Genomic DNA, 17,153 nt, shown 5'->3' with positions numbered 1-17,153 from the left:
TGCAGAATTGGTGTAAATGAAAATTACATCCAAAATCATAATTCTAGAGCGAGGTCTGTGTGTCTGGGGACTAGATTTACCTCTCATTATAAACTTGTACATGGGAGACGGAAAGAAATTTGCCCCTCTGTCTGTAAGGCCATCTCTGTCCCTTGCTTACCTGTGTTGTAAGGTAAACAGCATGTGAGGGAGCAAATAGCAATAATAAACCCCATTATAAATTCCCCATTTAAATGGACCATCTCACAATCTGGGTAGGGCCCACCAATTTTTCTTTAATCAGCAGCACACAAGAGGGTGATGAGCTTGCTATCGTGCTTTGGATTTCCCAAGCCAGTGTGGAGCAATGGGGCACTCCAGGTGGTGGGCAAGCCGTGCTGTGGGTATGGGACGTGCAGAAGCAGAATGTGCAGGACAGCAGCGGACCTCATTCTGGGCTACAAGGAAGTACCTTGGTGCTACCATAAGTAGCTCACCACATCTGTTGTCCCTAGGCTTGCTGGCATGCAGTGACCTAGAAAACAATTGCAGTGTGGCATTTGTTAGGAACTTCTCTGCTTGTATCAAATGCTGTGGCTCTGTAAAAAAAAATTGCATTCCTGAGTGATCTGGGTGGCCACCCCAGGGCTGTCAGACAATGCCGTTATACCCCTTAGTTGAGGATCCCCTTCAGTGAAAGAGATATTCATTGCTTGTGCTCCACTGCAGCAGAAAATGAAGTCTTCTGTAGACAGATTTGAAGATTTATGATGTTTTAGATTTATGATACTTCTAGGAAAAAAAGAAAAAAGAAAAAAAGTATTTTCTTCTTTTTTTAAATCTCTCTAAAGAAATAGAATTGTCCAACTGGCATCTCTATCTCCCTCCATAGATAAGCTGTATCTCAGTGCTGCTGCTGCTCTAGAGATCCCCAGACAGCATCCCTTAGTGGAGGAGCAGGGATGGAGCCTCCCAAAACCTTCTCACCGACCAAGACAAGTTATCTGTAAGAAGGTGTCTGATTCCAGGATTATAAAATAAACTGTCCTACCCTCTTCTGTATTTCTCTAGAAATATCCCTCTGCTGAGGGATACGTGTGCTGACAGGGAGGAATTCCTTGAGGAACTAAGGCAGGTATTAGGACGCATCCTGCAGATTGTATGAGACTGGTGCTCTTCACAGAATCATAGAATGGCTTGGGTTGGGAGGGACCTCAAAGATTGCTCCAGCCCCCCTGCCAAAGGCAGGGACGCCACCCACTAGATCAGGTTGATCAAGGTCTCGTCCAACCTGGCCTTGAACACCTCCAGGGATGGGGCATCCGCAGCTTCTCTGGGCAGCCTGTGCCAGTGCCTCACCACCCTCTGAGTGAAGAATTTCCTCCTAACCTCTAACCTAAATCTCCCCTCTTTCAGTTTAAAACCATTCCCCCTTGTCCTATCATTATCTACATGAGTAAAGAGTCCCTGTCCATCCTTTTTATAAGAACCCTTTAAGTATTGAAAGGTTGCAATGACGTCACCCCGAAGCCTTCTCTTCTCCAGGCTGAACATCCCCAGCTCTCTCAGCCTTTCTTCATAGGAGAGCTGATTCAGCCTCTGATCAGCTTTGTGGCCCTCCTCTGGACCCCCTCTAACAGCTCCATATCCTTCTTGCCTTCTTGTGCTGGGGGCCCCAGACCTGGATGCAGCACTCCAGGTGGGGCCTCCCAAGGGCAGAGCAGAGGGGGACAATCACCTCCCTCCCCTGCTGGCCACTCCTTTTGACACAGCCCAGGATGCAGTTGCCCTTCTGGGCTGCAGGCGCGCACTGCTGGCTCATGTCGAGCTTCTCATCCACCAGAACCCCAAGTCCTTCTCTGCAGGGCTGCTCTCAATGAGCTCTTCTCCCAGTCTGGCCTCCTGTCTGGGATTGCCCTGGCCCAGGTTCAGCACCTTACACTTGGACTTGTTGAACCTCGTTAGGTTCACGCGGGCCCAATTCTCAAGCTTGTCCAGGTCCCTTTGGATGTCATCCCTTCCTTCTGGTGTATCAACCACACCACTCAGCTTGGTGTCAGCTGCAAACATGCTGAGAGTGCACTCAATCCCACTTCCATGTCGTTGATAAAGGTATTAAACAGTACCGGTCCCAGGACAGACCCCTGAGGGACACCACTCATCACCAGCCTCCACCTGGACACAGAGCCATTGACCACCACTCTCTGGGCGCCACCTTCAAGCCAACTCCTTATCCACTGAATGGTCCACCCATCAAATCCATATCTCTCCAATTTGGAGACCAGGATGTCATGTGGGACCATGCCAAAGGCATAGCAGAAGTCCAGGCAGATGACATTGGTTGGTCTTCCCTTGTCAACTGATGCAGTCACTCCATCATAGAAGGCCACCAGACTGGTCAGGCATGATTTGCCCTTGGTGAAGCCGTGCTGGCTGTCTCGGATCACCTCTTTGTCCTGCATATGCCTTGACGTCTTGAGACGTCCCTTTCCTTCACTAGCAGCTGGTTCACAGCTAGCGTTTGTAATTTTGCTTAGAAACTATATTATAAGCTCAGGTGATGACAAAATGTGTTGAGAATAAAGAGTTGTTCTAGTTTACTGGTCACAAAGCATCAGGTTAACATCACTGCCTATGAAACAGCTCTGTAAACCTGGTCTTTTCTCAACAGCAGAGAGAAAGGAGCCAGACTGATGGGTTTTTCTAATTGTATGGGTAATAGCAATTATTTCAGTTTCTGGTTTGTAATTGTTATTGGTCTTATATTTCTTCTTCTTCTTTTCAATAAGTCTGCAGCAGACACTGCCAGAACAAAACTGAAGGATGGGGGGAAAAAACATGTATATAGTCTCTGTTCCAGAGCACTGTGTACGTGACAGACTAAACTAAAGATCATATAGAAGCTTCTTTTCTTCTCCCACATATCGCAATATTGTTCTATAGAGCTTTCCTTTCCTTCTTTTAATATCACAGACACAGCAGTTTTTGAAGAACATCCTGAGAAATTTAATAAGGTTGCTGCAACCTCCCAATCAGGCAAAGCTGTGTCCTCACTTCAACCTGACAATACAGAGTGTTTTCTCTTCGGTGACATCTATATAATGCATCCCAGAGAGTGGATTTTTCATAACACCAGGAAAAAAATACAGCTGTTACTCTGGGGAGGCAGTGTTTCAGAAAAAAACAAGTCACTATGTTTTCAGTTGATGGTGGCATTTTCTTTATTGCCGTTGATATTGATCTCCATGAGACATTGCTATCAAAGGACTAGCCCCCATACAAATCACTTTTGTCTCTAAATAAACTCAGATAACTCTAGCATTCAGATAAGTATCATTCTTCCAAAACATGACATCTCCCAAAGAAGATTTGATGACCTCAAATTTCCTAGCTCTCCATGTGACAGCAAACTGAGATTTTTTTTATTTTTTTTTTTGTTAAGAAATGAGATATTTGACAGTCTGAAATGGCTTTGATCCCAGATACTGCTGTTATTGAATTGCTACAGCACAGGAAAAGGGCAGTGAAAAATACCCAGTGAGATAGCCAAAATTAACCTTCCATATTTAAACAATAGTACTCTATTTGTGTAGACAAGGTATCTGTGATAGTCAAGACGTGATAAAATTGATACAGGAATGGCATATCCAAACTGCATGCTGGCTGAAATACTAAGCTTCACAGGGTTAACATATTAGCTTAGAGACATGGGGCTGCTGCCCCACTGCTTATTGCAAGATTGAGGCTTTACTGTTCGGTTATTTTCTCTTACAAACTACTCTTCTAGTGTGGGGTAAGCAGGAGAAGCTGAGCTACTAAATTATCTCTGGAAATAAGTTGTTTTGTGTTGTTGCTGTTGGGGATTTTTGGTTAAAACAGGATTAATATTTAATTTACAGTTTTAGGGATTTTTGTGAGGATGAAAGAACTTTTGCCGTAGTGGGCTCTTATCATGTAATAGTACTGTTTTTTTTAAAACTTCAAAAAGCAAACATCAATAAATAAATAAAAACTTCTTTCTGAATGAAAAATGTCCCCCGGCACAATAAGCTGCAGCGGGCCTGTCAGTGTTTCCTGTCAGCATCTCCAAAGGATTGTAATGCGGCTCGACCTGCCATGAGCACATAGAGGAGCTGCAGGATCCGCAGTGTAAGTTTTTGATCATGTGAAATGTAATTCCCAGCGAGATCTAAGCCTGACATTTGAAAGCAGGCGCTGTGTGAAATGCTCCCAGAGCCAGATGGGGGGACAAGTGCCGCCAAGATGACCACGCTGCACTTCCTTGCTGCCTTTACGTTGTCAGAGGTGTTAGGGTTAAATGGTTAACCCACTTGTTAGCTTCAGGATGTGTGCCTGGCCTCAGCATGCTTGTTCCTCCCTAAGAGCTTGTTGGAGAAATTATAAAACCTTAAGCAGCTTAAGAGGAGGATATTGCACAAATGAATGTTCCCGGCTCTCTGCAAACTGCGTGTGGGTTGCAAAGGCCGGGGTTTACAAGTGCAGGAGCTTCCAGGTGGGTGCTCCCACAGGGATTTGCAGAGCCAGTCGCACCAAGACACCACACCAGGTCACTATGGCAGAGACCTCTCGCTGGAGGAGCACCTAAAAGAGACTGCCTTTGGACTGCCCCACATGGCCAGATTTTTGTGTTTGGTGTTTGTGTTTTGCCTTTGCTTTGGAATAGAGATACACTTTGTGCTTGGACAACCTATCCAAGATAGAAGAATGAACACAAAGAACAAGGGGATATATTCACTTTTTCTGCCTCAGTTGTGGTCATCCCTGTCTACTGCAAGGCTATTTGATACTTGGGCTGTGCTGCAAAGGCTTTTTCAAAGTTTATGGAGGGTGAAATTAGCAAAGGGTTTGTGTAAGGCCTTATTAACCATGATTCACATGGGATTTTTAAGGTCTTTGCCATGTTTAAGCTTATTACTGGTTGCTGGCAGAATGATGAACTTTGCTAAAAGCATATATAGACAGTATTGAGTAGTGAACCCAGATAAGCATAGCTTTCAAGAATGAATCACTTCAGGCAGTGATATGAAAACTGTTTCATATACTACCAGTTGAACTCTTCTGAGGAACCTTCTCAGGAGGCTTCCTAACAGATGTGTAGAACCAGCTAACTGCAACCAGAAGAACCCTGCCTTATCCTCTCATCTTTCCTCCTCTATTTCCATGCAAATCTTATTTTGGAGAAGCTCGTTCTTGAAATAGTTAGAAGGAGTCATAATTTCTTCATGAAATTCTTAGCTGCAGACACTGTGAAAAAATAGCAACTCCTTCAGTAGACATCTGTTTAGATTTTTGGCAGTTTCCCATGTCTAATGTTTTCCCTGGCTTTAACATGCTAGCCACTGCAATGACTGCTTGCTTTGGTCAGCCAGAGATCCTGTAGGAGTTAGTGGGCCGTGAATGGAAGTAACAAATCAGTGTGAGTGAGAATATTCCTGAAATTATAAACTGAGAGAGTTGAGAGATTGATGTGTTTTCTGAAGGGTCTGGCCCCCAGTGCCTGTGCACTGGGGGGAGGACTGTAGCTATCTATTGCAAAGAGAAGGAAATCACCATCCAGGACAAATAAACAGTAGAGGCAGAAGCTGTGGGAAGGAAAGTAGGAGCAAGCTGCAGACTACAGCATGGTGTTACTGAGGGCTTCCAGCCTGCCAGCTTACAGTTATGCACGCGTCTCTGAGACTGCCACTGCTGGAGGTGGTGCAAAGCCTGAGAAGGCTGGAAGCCAAACCCTGGGAGGTGAGGCTGGAAATGGCCGCGGTCCCCTGGGGCTGACCAGCCCAGAAGAGGTGATCTGGATGGGGCACCAGGCCCTGCAGCAGCTCAGCTCGGCCGCAGGCCTGAAGAGAAGGCCGAGGCCAGAGGGCAGTGGTGGTGCATCCCGCGGCGGCCTGCATCCCGCATCCCGTTCGGCTGCGCCACTTTTTATCCCTTGGAGAAAGCGCTCATTAGCGCTTTTAATGATTTTCCTGACTGCAAGACCTCCAGAGGCCGTGATGTTACGTAAAACGACAGATGTATTTTTAACTCGCAAAGCAGGCGAACTTTCGGCGCTTTCCAGCGGCACGGCTCCGTTCCGCTGACTCATCTTCGCGTGCGGCAGCACCGCACCGTTTCGCAGCCGCACCGCGACGGCCACGGCCGGCGGCTGCCGCGGGCACCGGGCTGTCCGCGTCCCGGGGCCCGGCCGCCCCCCGGGGCTGCCCGCGGGGCCGCTCCTTGCCCGGGGCGGCCGCACGGGCGCGCTGCGGCACAAGGCCGCAGCCGGGAAGGCAGCCGCGCCTCTCCTAGCCCTTTTCTTCTGTTTCATTTATTATTTCTTTTCTTAAACCTGCTCCTCCCGGGGAGGAGGCCTTCGCACCGCGCCTCGCCCGCGAGCAGCTTCGGGCGCTTCGCCCCCGCTGCCCCCGGCACTCGAGGACCGCGGCCGGTGCCTCAGGGTCCCCCCGCCGCTAAGCACCCCCCTGCCCCTCGCCTTCCCCGGGGACCGGCCGCAGGCTCCCCCCAGCGCGCCCCGGGGACGAGGCGGCGGCCGAGCAGACCGCCGCCTCCCGCGGCCCCCCGGGGCCAGGCTCCCCTCAGCGGCCCCAGGGCGCGGGGAGGCGGCGCGCACCTGCCCGGGGCGGGCGCAGGCAGACGCCGCCCTCCGGGACTCCGCACCGGGAAGCCTCGGCTGGGGCCGCGCCGCGCCGCCACGGGCAGGTAACGACCTCCGAGCCCCCCCGGCAAAGCCCCGGCCCCCTGCGCCTCGCTACCCCTCAGCGCCATCCTGCCGCCCTCCTCCTCCTCCTCCTCCACCACCTCCTCCCCTCGGCGCGGGGCTGAAGGCTCCGGCCCGGCCCGGGGGGACGAGGGCCCGGCGCCCCCGGGGGCCGCGCTGCTGAGGGGCCGGGGCCCGGCGGCCCCCCGCGGGGTGAGGCGGCCCCGCGGCCCTGCTCGTGGCTCCTGCACGGCCTCGAGCGCTGGGGCCGCCGTGCGGGCGTCTGCACGGCACGGAGAGGCGGCAGGTTGTCAGCGTGCTTCTGCAAGCTCCTCGGGGCAGAGGCCACCGTCTCGTCGTGCTGCCGCACAGACTTCGGTCCGAGGCAATAAAAGCAGAAAGTTGTAGTGCGGGCTGATGGCTGTGTGCGCGGGACAGCTGGGCTGCACAGCTGGGGCAAGTGTGCGTCCTGAGGGGAACCTCCCTCCGCCTTTGGTCTCCTGGGTGCCTGCTCACCTTGCTAGGAAAGAAAGTGGTTAGGTGGCACGCAGTTAATTCGCATCCGTTGCTAATAGTAATGCTCATTTACGTTTTTATTCAGGGCTAAATGGCGAGCAAATGGACTATTTGAAGCATTTGGTTTGATCACCAGGAGGGACTCTGCAGAGGATAACCCACAGGGTATCTGCTGGGCATCTTGGTAGCCTCAGACTCTTCCCTGATATGGAACAAAATGAAGGTGAACAGGAATCCCAGCCAGAGAGCCACGTGGAGAGCAAGAGCATCGTGAAATCCTTGCCTGGGGGAGCAGCCCATGTCAAACTAGAGATAAAAAAACATGCAGTTACGGATGACTACAAACTCTCCAAACGGGTGTTAGGGTTAGGAATCAATGGCAAAGTACTGGAGTGTTTCAACAAGGAGACGGGGCAGAAATGTGCTTTGAAGGTACGTAGGCCCTTTTTTTTTTTTTTTCCTTGTTTATGTTTTGGAGGCCAGGGTTCACTTCTAAAGCCCCAGAAAAGCTACTTGTTCTGCTCTTCACATTTCACAAAGAGGGCTGCACGACGAAGAAGCCCAATACACAGGGACGTTTGTATTGCTTACAGCATAGTGGCCCAAACCTGAGTCTTTTCCAGAAAATTCTGCATGAGTTTCTGTTCTGTGAGAAAGCTTGCTAGATTTTGAAGGAATATATTATGCAATACTTGGGAATGAAACTGTTTTGGATCTTGTGCAATGAAATAGGCCTGAACTGGGAAGTATTTAAATGTCAGTTGGTCTTCAGGCTTTTCTCCCTTTGAAGTTGTTTTGAAGGGCACTATTAATTGTAGATGCAAAGCTGGTAGAGGCAGACTGTCACAAATATTCAACTTTGGAAGGAGGATCTCTTTTGGCTTTTTAAGGGACATTTCCAGTTTACTCTGTTACTCTCCTCTTTTTCTTTGCGATCTGGTTCCAGAAGGGTATTACCTGGGAAAACACACATAACACCAGTATTGGCAAGTAAGTTTAGCTGTTAACTGAAAATGAGATGGAATTTATGATGATATGCATAACTTCAATAAATGGACCAGTAGCCATTAATTAGAGAACATTAAGCTCGCCTGCCTTTCGCTCTGCAGCTTTTAACCTGAAGATTTCCTTGATGATTTTAGACCGCATGATAAAAATGAAAAATAATATTTTTTTTTAAACCTAACCCAAATGAGAACTAGCTTGGTTCTGTATGGCAGGACTGAAAACCAGTTGAAGTAATTGTCATGAGAATGTCTTAAGAAATGTTACAGAGTTCTTGCTGAAGTTGATGTGATTAATTAGGATATTTAGAAGACTTTTGGGTACCCTTCTGCTTCATAAACCTCATGCTCTGCATTTTCTGCCAGCAGGACAAATCTGTTACTGGGCAGCCAGAAGGCCTGCTGGGGTCTGGATGTGGTCTTCCCTTTATTGAGCTAGAATTGCCATGCCCAGTAGATTCTTGCACCCTGATGCAGGAGGCTGGAAATACCTGGTAGCTTTGTATATTAAAAATAATTTTAATAGGTGAAATAGAAAAGGTTATAATACAGTAGCATGCTGATTAATGTACATGTTTCCAGCACTCTCATTTTCTTTATCACTGTTTGTGTATTATCTACGTGCAGCTGACTCACAAAGTTTTATCATCAGGGAACTGGAAGTTTTGGCAAACAGCCTGGGAAGTACTGGGGTTTCACACCTGCCCAGGGGAGCGTTGGGTTTTGCTACTCTGAAGTGTGATCCGTTAATCAGATCCTTCTGCTAAAATATTCATGGACAAGTGAGTTAACTTGAAGGGCTATCAACATTAATTTCCATACTTCGCATACTGTGATGAAGGATAGTATTCCTTCAAGTTAATGTGGAAACTGTTCTGCTGTTTCTGAAGAGTTTAGCAGGTTCACTATTGTGGTGATTTTACCTTGCTGGGCAGCTGAATTCCACTACAACCACTCTCTCACTTCCCCTCCTCAGAAGAAGACGAAGAGAAGAAAGTATGCTAGAAAGAGAAAAAAAAAAAAAAAAGGCTCATGAGTTGAGATAAGGATACGTTATTTAAAGGGAAAAGGAAGAGGGGGGAAAAAACAAGCAAAGGCTGCATGGATGCACGGAGAGAGAGAAAAGAGTCCTCTACTTCCCATCAACAAGCAATGTTTGGCCACGTCCCGGGAAGCAGGGCCTCAATAGGCATAGCAGTTGTGTGGGAGGACAGACGTCTTCCTAATGAGAGCCCCCCCCTCTCCTTCCCCTTTCCCACCTTTTATTGCTGAGCGTGACATCACAGAGTACAGAATAGCCCTTTCAAAAACCTTCTGCTCTGTTGCTCCACGCGATGATGTCACTGATGTATTGCAGGTGTTTGGGAACGCTTCCCTGTCTGGATCAGTCCATGGCAAATGGCAGGGCGGTGTTTCCATCCCTGGGGCAGTCGACTCCAGGTGGACTGGACGCCCCTCCAAGTGAGAGCAAACTGGCCTGCAGTCAGCTGCCAAAGGGATGGAGAAAAATGCAGTAGTGATGTCAATAGCACTTGGCTGCCTTTGACTCCAGTTTGTATTGAAGTTCTAGCAGAAATTATAGCAGCAGTTTTCCTAGGAGAACTCCTTTTGGCTGCTGTATTTCCTTGCAGTTCACGTACCTGAGCTGCTAGGGTCAAGGTAGGTTTCACCATCCCACTTCCTCATGTCTTCGCCAAGGTCATGCAGATAAAAACACAGGGTGCCATGCGCTGTGCGTCCCTGGTACTCTCTCCCTCGAGCAGGAAAATGCTGACTCTTAATGGATGAGATACTGCTCCATCTGGGTGAGGAGGAAGGCATACGTTCTTCAAGGTGCTGGAGCTGTTGGGGCAATTTCTCCACAACCGAGATGCAGACCCGTAGTGGGGCAGAGAGATTTTCTTCATATTGCTGAGGCTGGCTGGACACAACATCCACCGTCGGTCCCATCCCATCTCTCCAATTCATCGCTGCCAGCGCGCTGGCGTGTGACGCTTGGGCAGTCCGTACAAACTTCCGCCACATGGACTGCATGTGCTGGACTTCGTTGGGATCTTTGCATGTCTGGTCATCGTCCAAATCACTATAAACCATCTCCAGCACGGCTCATTCCCTCAGGTGGTGGGGACATATTATATACCATTCATACTTCAGAGGTTTTATGGAAGCATTTTAAAATAGAAGTTGTCATTCGAGAGCACAATCCAGTGGCATCAGGTGTGCTCCAGAACAAATTTTGTAGCTCTCCAGAGGGGAGATTTCCAAGGGGAAATACATTCCTTTGGATACTACCATCTGTAAAATGTTTTAATTCAGTGCTGAGAGCTGTGGAGGGGGAGAGGAGAACTAAAGTTGCTGTGCCATGACAGAATGTCCTCTGCCTGATGGGGAGGAGGAACCTGTAGTAGCTCCTCTAACATCAGCTTCTGTTCAGCATTGAGTGCCTAGGCCAATTTTTTTTCAGAACTTTTAAAATATATTGAAGACTGAAGTTTGCCGTTGCCAAACTGGAGTTTTGTCAGTGATGGTTAATATATCACTGAAATTGTGTTACATATGTGTGTCATTCCCCCAGCTGTGGAATGTGTGCTCTTGTCTTCCAAAATGGACAGAAATATGAAGATGTTTATGAGAGCTCTAGGGAGCTTAAATGGCAGATAATACTTTGCTGCTTGTGTGCATGTATTTCTCATTGTTATGAGTTTAAGTGCTGAATAAAAAGTTAAATATGCGATTAAGCAAAATTGCCAGCAGCCCAGAGAGAATCTGCTATTCTCTCCAAAGATGGTCTGATGAGAAGATTACCCAACAAGGAAGGATAAAAACTGTGCTTGCTTAATTGGCAAGAATAGAAAGGTCTTTTTCCTAGCCCTGAAGATATTTGCAAGGATGAAAATATTCAGAGAAGTTTGCCGTTGTTTCTTGTGAAACCTGAACTGGGCCATGCAAGTCCCGAACCTGCTGCAGATGGAACTTCAGAGCAAATCATCATGGAAAAAAAAACAAAGGAAACTTTGGAAAAAAAATCTGTTCAGAGACAACTGCAGTGCACAGCTCTGTGTAGGGACAATAGGGCCTTGGTGTTTCAGCCTTGCAATCGCTCACACTTCTTAGCTGCGATGGCTGGGTTATCATTCACTTGCAGGAATAGAAAGTGGAGGCTGTTGAAGCTGTCACAAAAGAAAACCCTGGTCTGACAGGTAAAGAGAAGCTTAAAGATTGATTTGCAAGCTGAACAGAAAAAAACTAAGGGCTGCTAGATGGATATTTTTTTTTCTTCGAGGTTTGCTTGTGCAGTATCCATTGATATCTGTGTATACTTGTGGACAGATACTTCAAGTGTGAATGTGCTCCCTGTAACCTGCTCCCAGGAAAAGAAGAACATCACTCCTGCTGCTGAAGATGAAGTGTGAGAGTCTGTTCCCCTGCACAACAAACTTGTCCATTAAAGAAGCTTCTGACTTGGCAGATGGCACTGCTTTCTGCCTGCAGGTTTTTTTTTGTTTGTTTGTTTGTTTGTTTTTTTGTGTGGGAACAAAGCCATCACAGCCAGGATCTGGATAGAAATTACTCAATGGAAGGAATTTTAACTGAGATACTCAAGAGGAAAGGGCTCAAATAGGCAGAGACGTTCATCTCCAGAGCCATGTTTCAGTCAAGGTCTACATGCTGTAACTGGGAGGTCCTGCTGTCTTCTTTAGTCTGTGTCTGTAATTGGAGCTAGTTAGGATTTCACTAATCGTTTTAGAGTGGTAAAACACAAGACGTCCTCCCAGTGATGCTGCGGGGTTTTGGTTATTTTCCTAAAGTATTACGTGGCTTAGCTTACTCTGCTTGGCATTATGATTTGCTACACGCTTTAAAAATGTGTTGTCAGCTTTGTTTCTGTTAGATTGAAATGCCACACACATTGCTGTCCTGCTACAGAAAACCTAATCTGTTTACTCAGACACATAATGACATTTTGGCTGAATAGCACTGTTTGCAAATAGGGAGAACACTGGGATTTAGAAGGGTAGAAGCATAAACAAAACTGGTCTGCAGGACTGGCCTTCCAGAAGGCGAGTGTGTTTTGGTCCATCTCTTCCTGGCAAATAGAAAAACTCGTATCTCTTTCTGTATTTGATCCAGAAATAGCAGTCAAGTGAAGTCAAGTCACTTCTATTTTTATCTTTTCTTTGCCAGCCTGCCCTCTTCTGTTCACTTTACCTTTGGGGGCTAAAATGTAACCCCTGCTTCTTTACCACTGTCATCAGCCTGAGTGTTCTGTGCTGTCTTTCCCCACTCCTCCCTCTTTAGGGAGAGGAAACCGGAATAGCTGACTACCTGTGAGGGTAAATGTGGGCTCCTGGGCCTTGTCTTCCCATGGAAAAAAAATCCAGCTCTGTTCTTTCCTTTTCTCTTCCCTCGCTTTTTCTTTATTTGTACAAATTCCTGCTAAGTGCTGTCAAAATAATGTTTCAATGCATTTGGCCTACCTTATTTTTGCGAAAGATGGTAGAAAGAACTCAGAAAGGTGGGATTAAGAAATAGGAGCTAGAGACCATTCTTTTGCTGGGTTGTTGGCATTTTCCTGCTTCTGTGGTTTTCAGGATGTTTCAGGATGTAAGAAGTGTTACATGTTGGCATACTCTTCAGCTTCAGTAAACAGATGTTGCTTCTTTCCAGGAGAAGAAAAGGAAGGTCAGTTCAGACATAGCAGCAAAACAAAGATCTTTGGAACTTCGGGAAAACAAAGTGCATTGTTTTATGAGCAGTTTGATACTTTTGATATGAAAACTCACATGAATAACGGTAAAGTAGTTACAGAAGTTGCTTCTTCCCTAAGCACAGTGTGCACATGCACATGTCTGTCCGTGTCTGTCTTCCAGTCGTTCTGAGACTTTCAGACTAAGGTGGAGTACAGATGAATGGACCTGCTAGTTCACAGGTCTTATCCTCTAGAACAAATAGTGAGTTAAGCAATGACCTGCCTCATGGAAAATGTCCTGTGCTGCTAAATGCTAACAATGGGTACGTGATTTGCTGATTTGACGACAAACAGGTGAAGCCCAGTCATTAAACAAAGCAAAAAGCAAACACTAAAATGAACAGTCTCCTTTTCTTTTAGCTTTAAGGTATTTTTGGTGAATGATATAAATGATAATAATAGAGTAGGAGTCTCTACTGTAATCCACAAGAGTATTAGCATAACTTTGTACTCAGGAGGAAGCAGGTAATAGAGAAATTTTGCAAGAAATTGTTACCTGTAATGGATCTTGGAAACCACACATAGGACTACATAGAGAATGTGGTTCTGCTTTCCAGAGTGGAATCACTGAGGAGAAAGATAGTCCTTAATTTCATTTAGTCTTGTGAGCTGTGTTTTTGCCTCTCACTCAATTTTCATGTTTCTGATTAAGTTAAATAATACTACATCACATAAGCTAATCGCTGGATAGTCTGTTTTCAGTTAGTATACCCTGAAGTCAGATCAGGGTTGCTCACAAACAGGAGACTGTACAGTCAAATGATCTATTTTGCAAGTTATCTAGAGGGCTGGTACTTTTAAAATACACTACAGGCAATGCATATAGAGAAAGTGAAGGTTATTTTAGGCTGATGATTGATTGTAGAACAGGAAATGTTAACAAGCATCTTGGATGCTATAGATTGCATTTTTAGAAGAGAAGAAAATTATGCCAGATCAGGAATGAAACATTTCAACATTTCAGAGCTAGGAAGAATAATGTACTAAGCTACAGCTGTGGTGGGAATTCAGGGGAACCAAGTGTAATTGTTGGTTAGGTTTTGTGCAGGATGAAGGAGCTCTTGCTTTACTGGAGTGACTGCGTGTTTCAGGAGGAAATTAGTACTTTAAGTGAAATATTCTGTAGTTCCCTCTTACCTACCACGTTTCCTGCAGCCTATTTATACTGGTTTATCTCATGCTACAGTAAATTCAGTGTCAGTAACACAGCTGAGTATGAGTAATAAACTCCAGGAGCTATGTGTTGGTAGATCAAAGCCAGAAACAGTGTAAAATGAACATGAGTTCAGAAAAGTTCCAGTCAAATGGCAGCCCCCAGTGTATGGAGGAGTACCTAAAATATGGATAGCATGAGACTGGTCCTTGAATTTTATCCTTCAGTGCCAATCTTGGTAGGGATTACGTAAACATGCACGAAATACCTAAAATAACATCCAGACGATTAAAAAGTGGGTCATTGCTGCTGCTACAAGAATTGTTTTTAAACCAGTGAGTCATTCAAGACCTGAGTCTTTCAGCACTTTGTACGTATTTGGGTCAGAATGGCACTTTCCAGAGCATCAGTTGGACTAGTTAATTAAAAAAAGGTGGACTTCATCAATTTACTTTGATGATCTGATATTCTTGACTGGTCTTTCTCCTTATTTGAAATATAACAAGTAATTAAAAATAAAAAATAAGATATTCTTGGTCTGAAATAATAAAACTGTGTGTAATGAATACCTGCTAGGTTCAATAGCAGTTCATAAAGTGCAAACAGAAAGGTAAATGCTATAAAACCCTTAAATCATCTCACAAAACATACTGTGTAGCTGCAGCTTTGCACCTACTGTGTTCTCTTCCAGTTGACTAGCAAGCTGGCACAAGTTGTACCCTGACTTGTGTAGCAGCAAAGCTCTGGCAGATCAAGGTGTGTTCCCCTGTCTTTGCCCAGACTCAAAGATCTCAAAGTGTTATAGGTTTGTGTCTTACTTCAACCATGAGGAATGTGCTTAAAGGCAGAGTGTGTGCGTATGGGTCAGATGCAGCTTATCGGCTGACATCCTCTTTAGACTAGAAGACCCTTCTCTTTTTTCTCTCCCTCCTCCCTGTAGAATCTAAATCCTCATGTTCCATTTGACTAAAGGAAAACCTTGCTGATTCATGCTAGCTGGGACTCTCCTTCCAGATAACTGGATTGTGCAAATTAGCTTTAGTGCAAGGGAATGATAAGGAAGAATTTTAAAGTTCATCTACTAGTAAAGTGACTTCAGCCTCATTTACTTACAGTAATACCGTGGAGAAAGATGCTCAGACTGGAAAAAACTGATAACATCTTCTATAATTTCAGAAGAATCAAGGCTACACCTGAGTATCATGGTTCACGCGCATCTTCATTTTTTTTCCTTAGTGCATTGTTGTCCATATGCGGTAGCACCCCGTATAAGAGCAGTCTTGTCTGCAAATAAGTGACTTGTCATGGTAGCCTGCTGCCAGTTAAACTGAAAAAAAAAGAGATTATCTTCATGCTGTGTTAAATTCATGGGAAGCATGAAGGAGGCTGCCACTGTCATTGGGAGCAAGAGCCAATGTGAAACTAAGAAGCTTATTAGATGAATCTTGTGCACATGAAGACTCTTTTGTGCTAATCAATTCACTGTATACGGCAGCTTAAAAAATAAAACGTTTTATTTATTTACATAATCATATATACCATGTTGCATCCCCAAATGCTTTTGTAGTTACTATTTGCTCGACCCTGAAAAAGTTCCCATTTCTCAGATGATGTGCATAGGTTTCCTTGTTGTGCAATTTTCCACGTCAAATATCTCTTTAGAATGCCAGATATAAGGATCGCCTGTAATATTCAGATAGCAACAGTATAGCTGTCTGTGTAGCTGTCCTCATTTCTTTGGGTAAGGTGGAGTTGTCCAACCTGTGTGCTTTGTGGCTCTTGTACCTTGAGAAGACATGGTGGTGTTCACGGAAGGAGCGCGGCAGAGAAGCGGCCGGTGGTGGAGACGGGCAGGGGGCTCCGGGCACTGCGTGTGAGGCCGTGAGAACTGTCGGTCATCACCAGAGTGCTCTGCTGGGGGGGTCTGTCTGGATGAGAGCGTAGAAATTGTGTGGATTGGGGTATTTTACACAGACTTCCTAAGTATCTAAGATGATTCAAAGCTCCCTAAATGAGATTAAGCTATAATGCTCCAGCATTTTAATACCCCAGGAGTGAAGGGAGAGAGAATTCTTGCTCAGCATGTAAATTACGTGTGGCCTCCTAGTTCCTGAATCCTTACAGTATACGGCATTTTGCACAGAAGCTTCCGTGACCTATTTTAACAGGAAAAATAAATATTAAAATTAATTTTCCCACCAGAAATGTTGGTTTGCTGAACATTAAAAAAAAAAAAAAAAAACACCTCCAAATGTACTATCTCTATGAGCAATTTCAGAAGTTTGGGCCAAGGAGCCAATCTTATTAAAGTTGCACAGCTCACAGATCTTAAATCTTGCCAGTTCAAGCTCTGGCTCTTCTCCATGGGCTTTTTCCCAGGATGATTTTGTCTCGAGTCCTCTCAAGTACACTGGCCTTCCAAGCAAAGCCCTCAGGCAGCCCCCTGGGCCTGAGGCAGCTGGGGTTGAGAATAGATTTATTAAGCCAATTGTAAGGGGAGGGCTCAGAAAAACTCGTTTGTTTGTTTGTTTGTTTGAACAGCATTTCTAAAATACATAAACTCTTTGGAAGCGGCAGGGTATAGAGTGACTCATGCTCTACATCCACTGAACTTTCTTGTGTGGGGAAATTTTGGCTGGGGCGAGTAGTTTGCCTAGGTGTGAATCAGCCGTCAGCCCTTATGAAAGCACCGGAGTAGTGATTTCTAACCGCAGTCGGTTTCTATTTTGCTGGGGGTTGGATTTGGGTTTTGGTTTTGTTCTCAAGGGAGAGCAGTTAAAAGCTGGATGGGGAGCAGCTGCCTCGCGCACCTGTGTTCTGCGTAGGACCAGCGAAGGCCTGTGGCCTGCTTCGGATCAAACCGACCGTGTGTTTCGGGGATGCAGGGACCTTAAAATCCCCCTTGCAGTGCCACAGGACCCACTGCTGGGTACTGCTGTAGCCACCACAGCGTCCTTCTTGTTCCAAGGATGAGCAATAAGCACCCTTCCCTCGCTTGATTTTTAACCAAAATTGTATTTTTTGGCTGCTGCG

The 17,153-nt window shown here is 45.9% G+C and overlaps 1 protein-coding gene across 2 annotated transcripts in view; it reads left to right on the top strand.

The window, feature by feature from the left end:
* Positions 1-17,153, top strand: part of MAPKAPK3 (MAPK activated protein kinase 3) — a 92,312-nt gene that overhangs the window by 33,593 nt on the left and 41,566 nt on the right. Inside the window, exon 2 of one of the 2 annotated variants that reach the window (XM_035547064.2) lies at positions 7,299-7,645. The exons of the other annotated variant lie outside the window; for it this stretch is intronic. Within the exon in view, the coding sequence (XP_035402957.1) occupies positions 7,421-7,645 (225 nt within the window). The 5' untranslated portion in view covers positions 7,299-7,420. The remainder of the gene's footprint in view (positions 1-7,298; positions 7,646-17,153) is intronic. 2 annotated transcript variants of the gene reach the window in all.

The sequence above is a fragment of the Cygnus atratus genome, chromosome 10 (genome assembly GCF_013377495.2).
Source record: "Cygnus atratus isolate AKBS03 ecotype Queensland, Australia chromosome 10, CAtr_DNAZoo_HiC_assembly, whole genome shotgun sequence".
NCBI lineage: Eukaryota > Metazoa > Chordata > Aves > Anseriformes > Anatidae > Cygnus > Cygnus atratus.
This window is presented reverse-complemented; position numbering and strand designations above follow the sequence as displayed.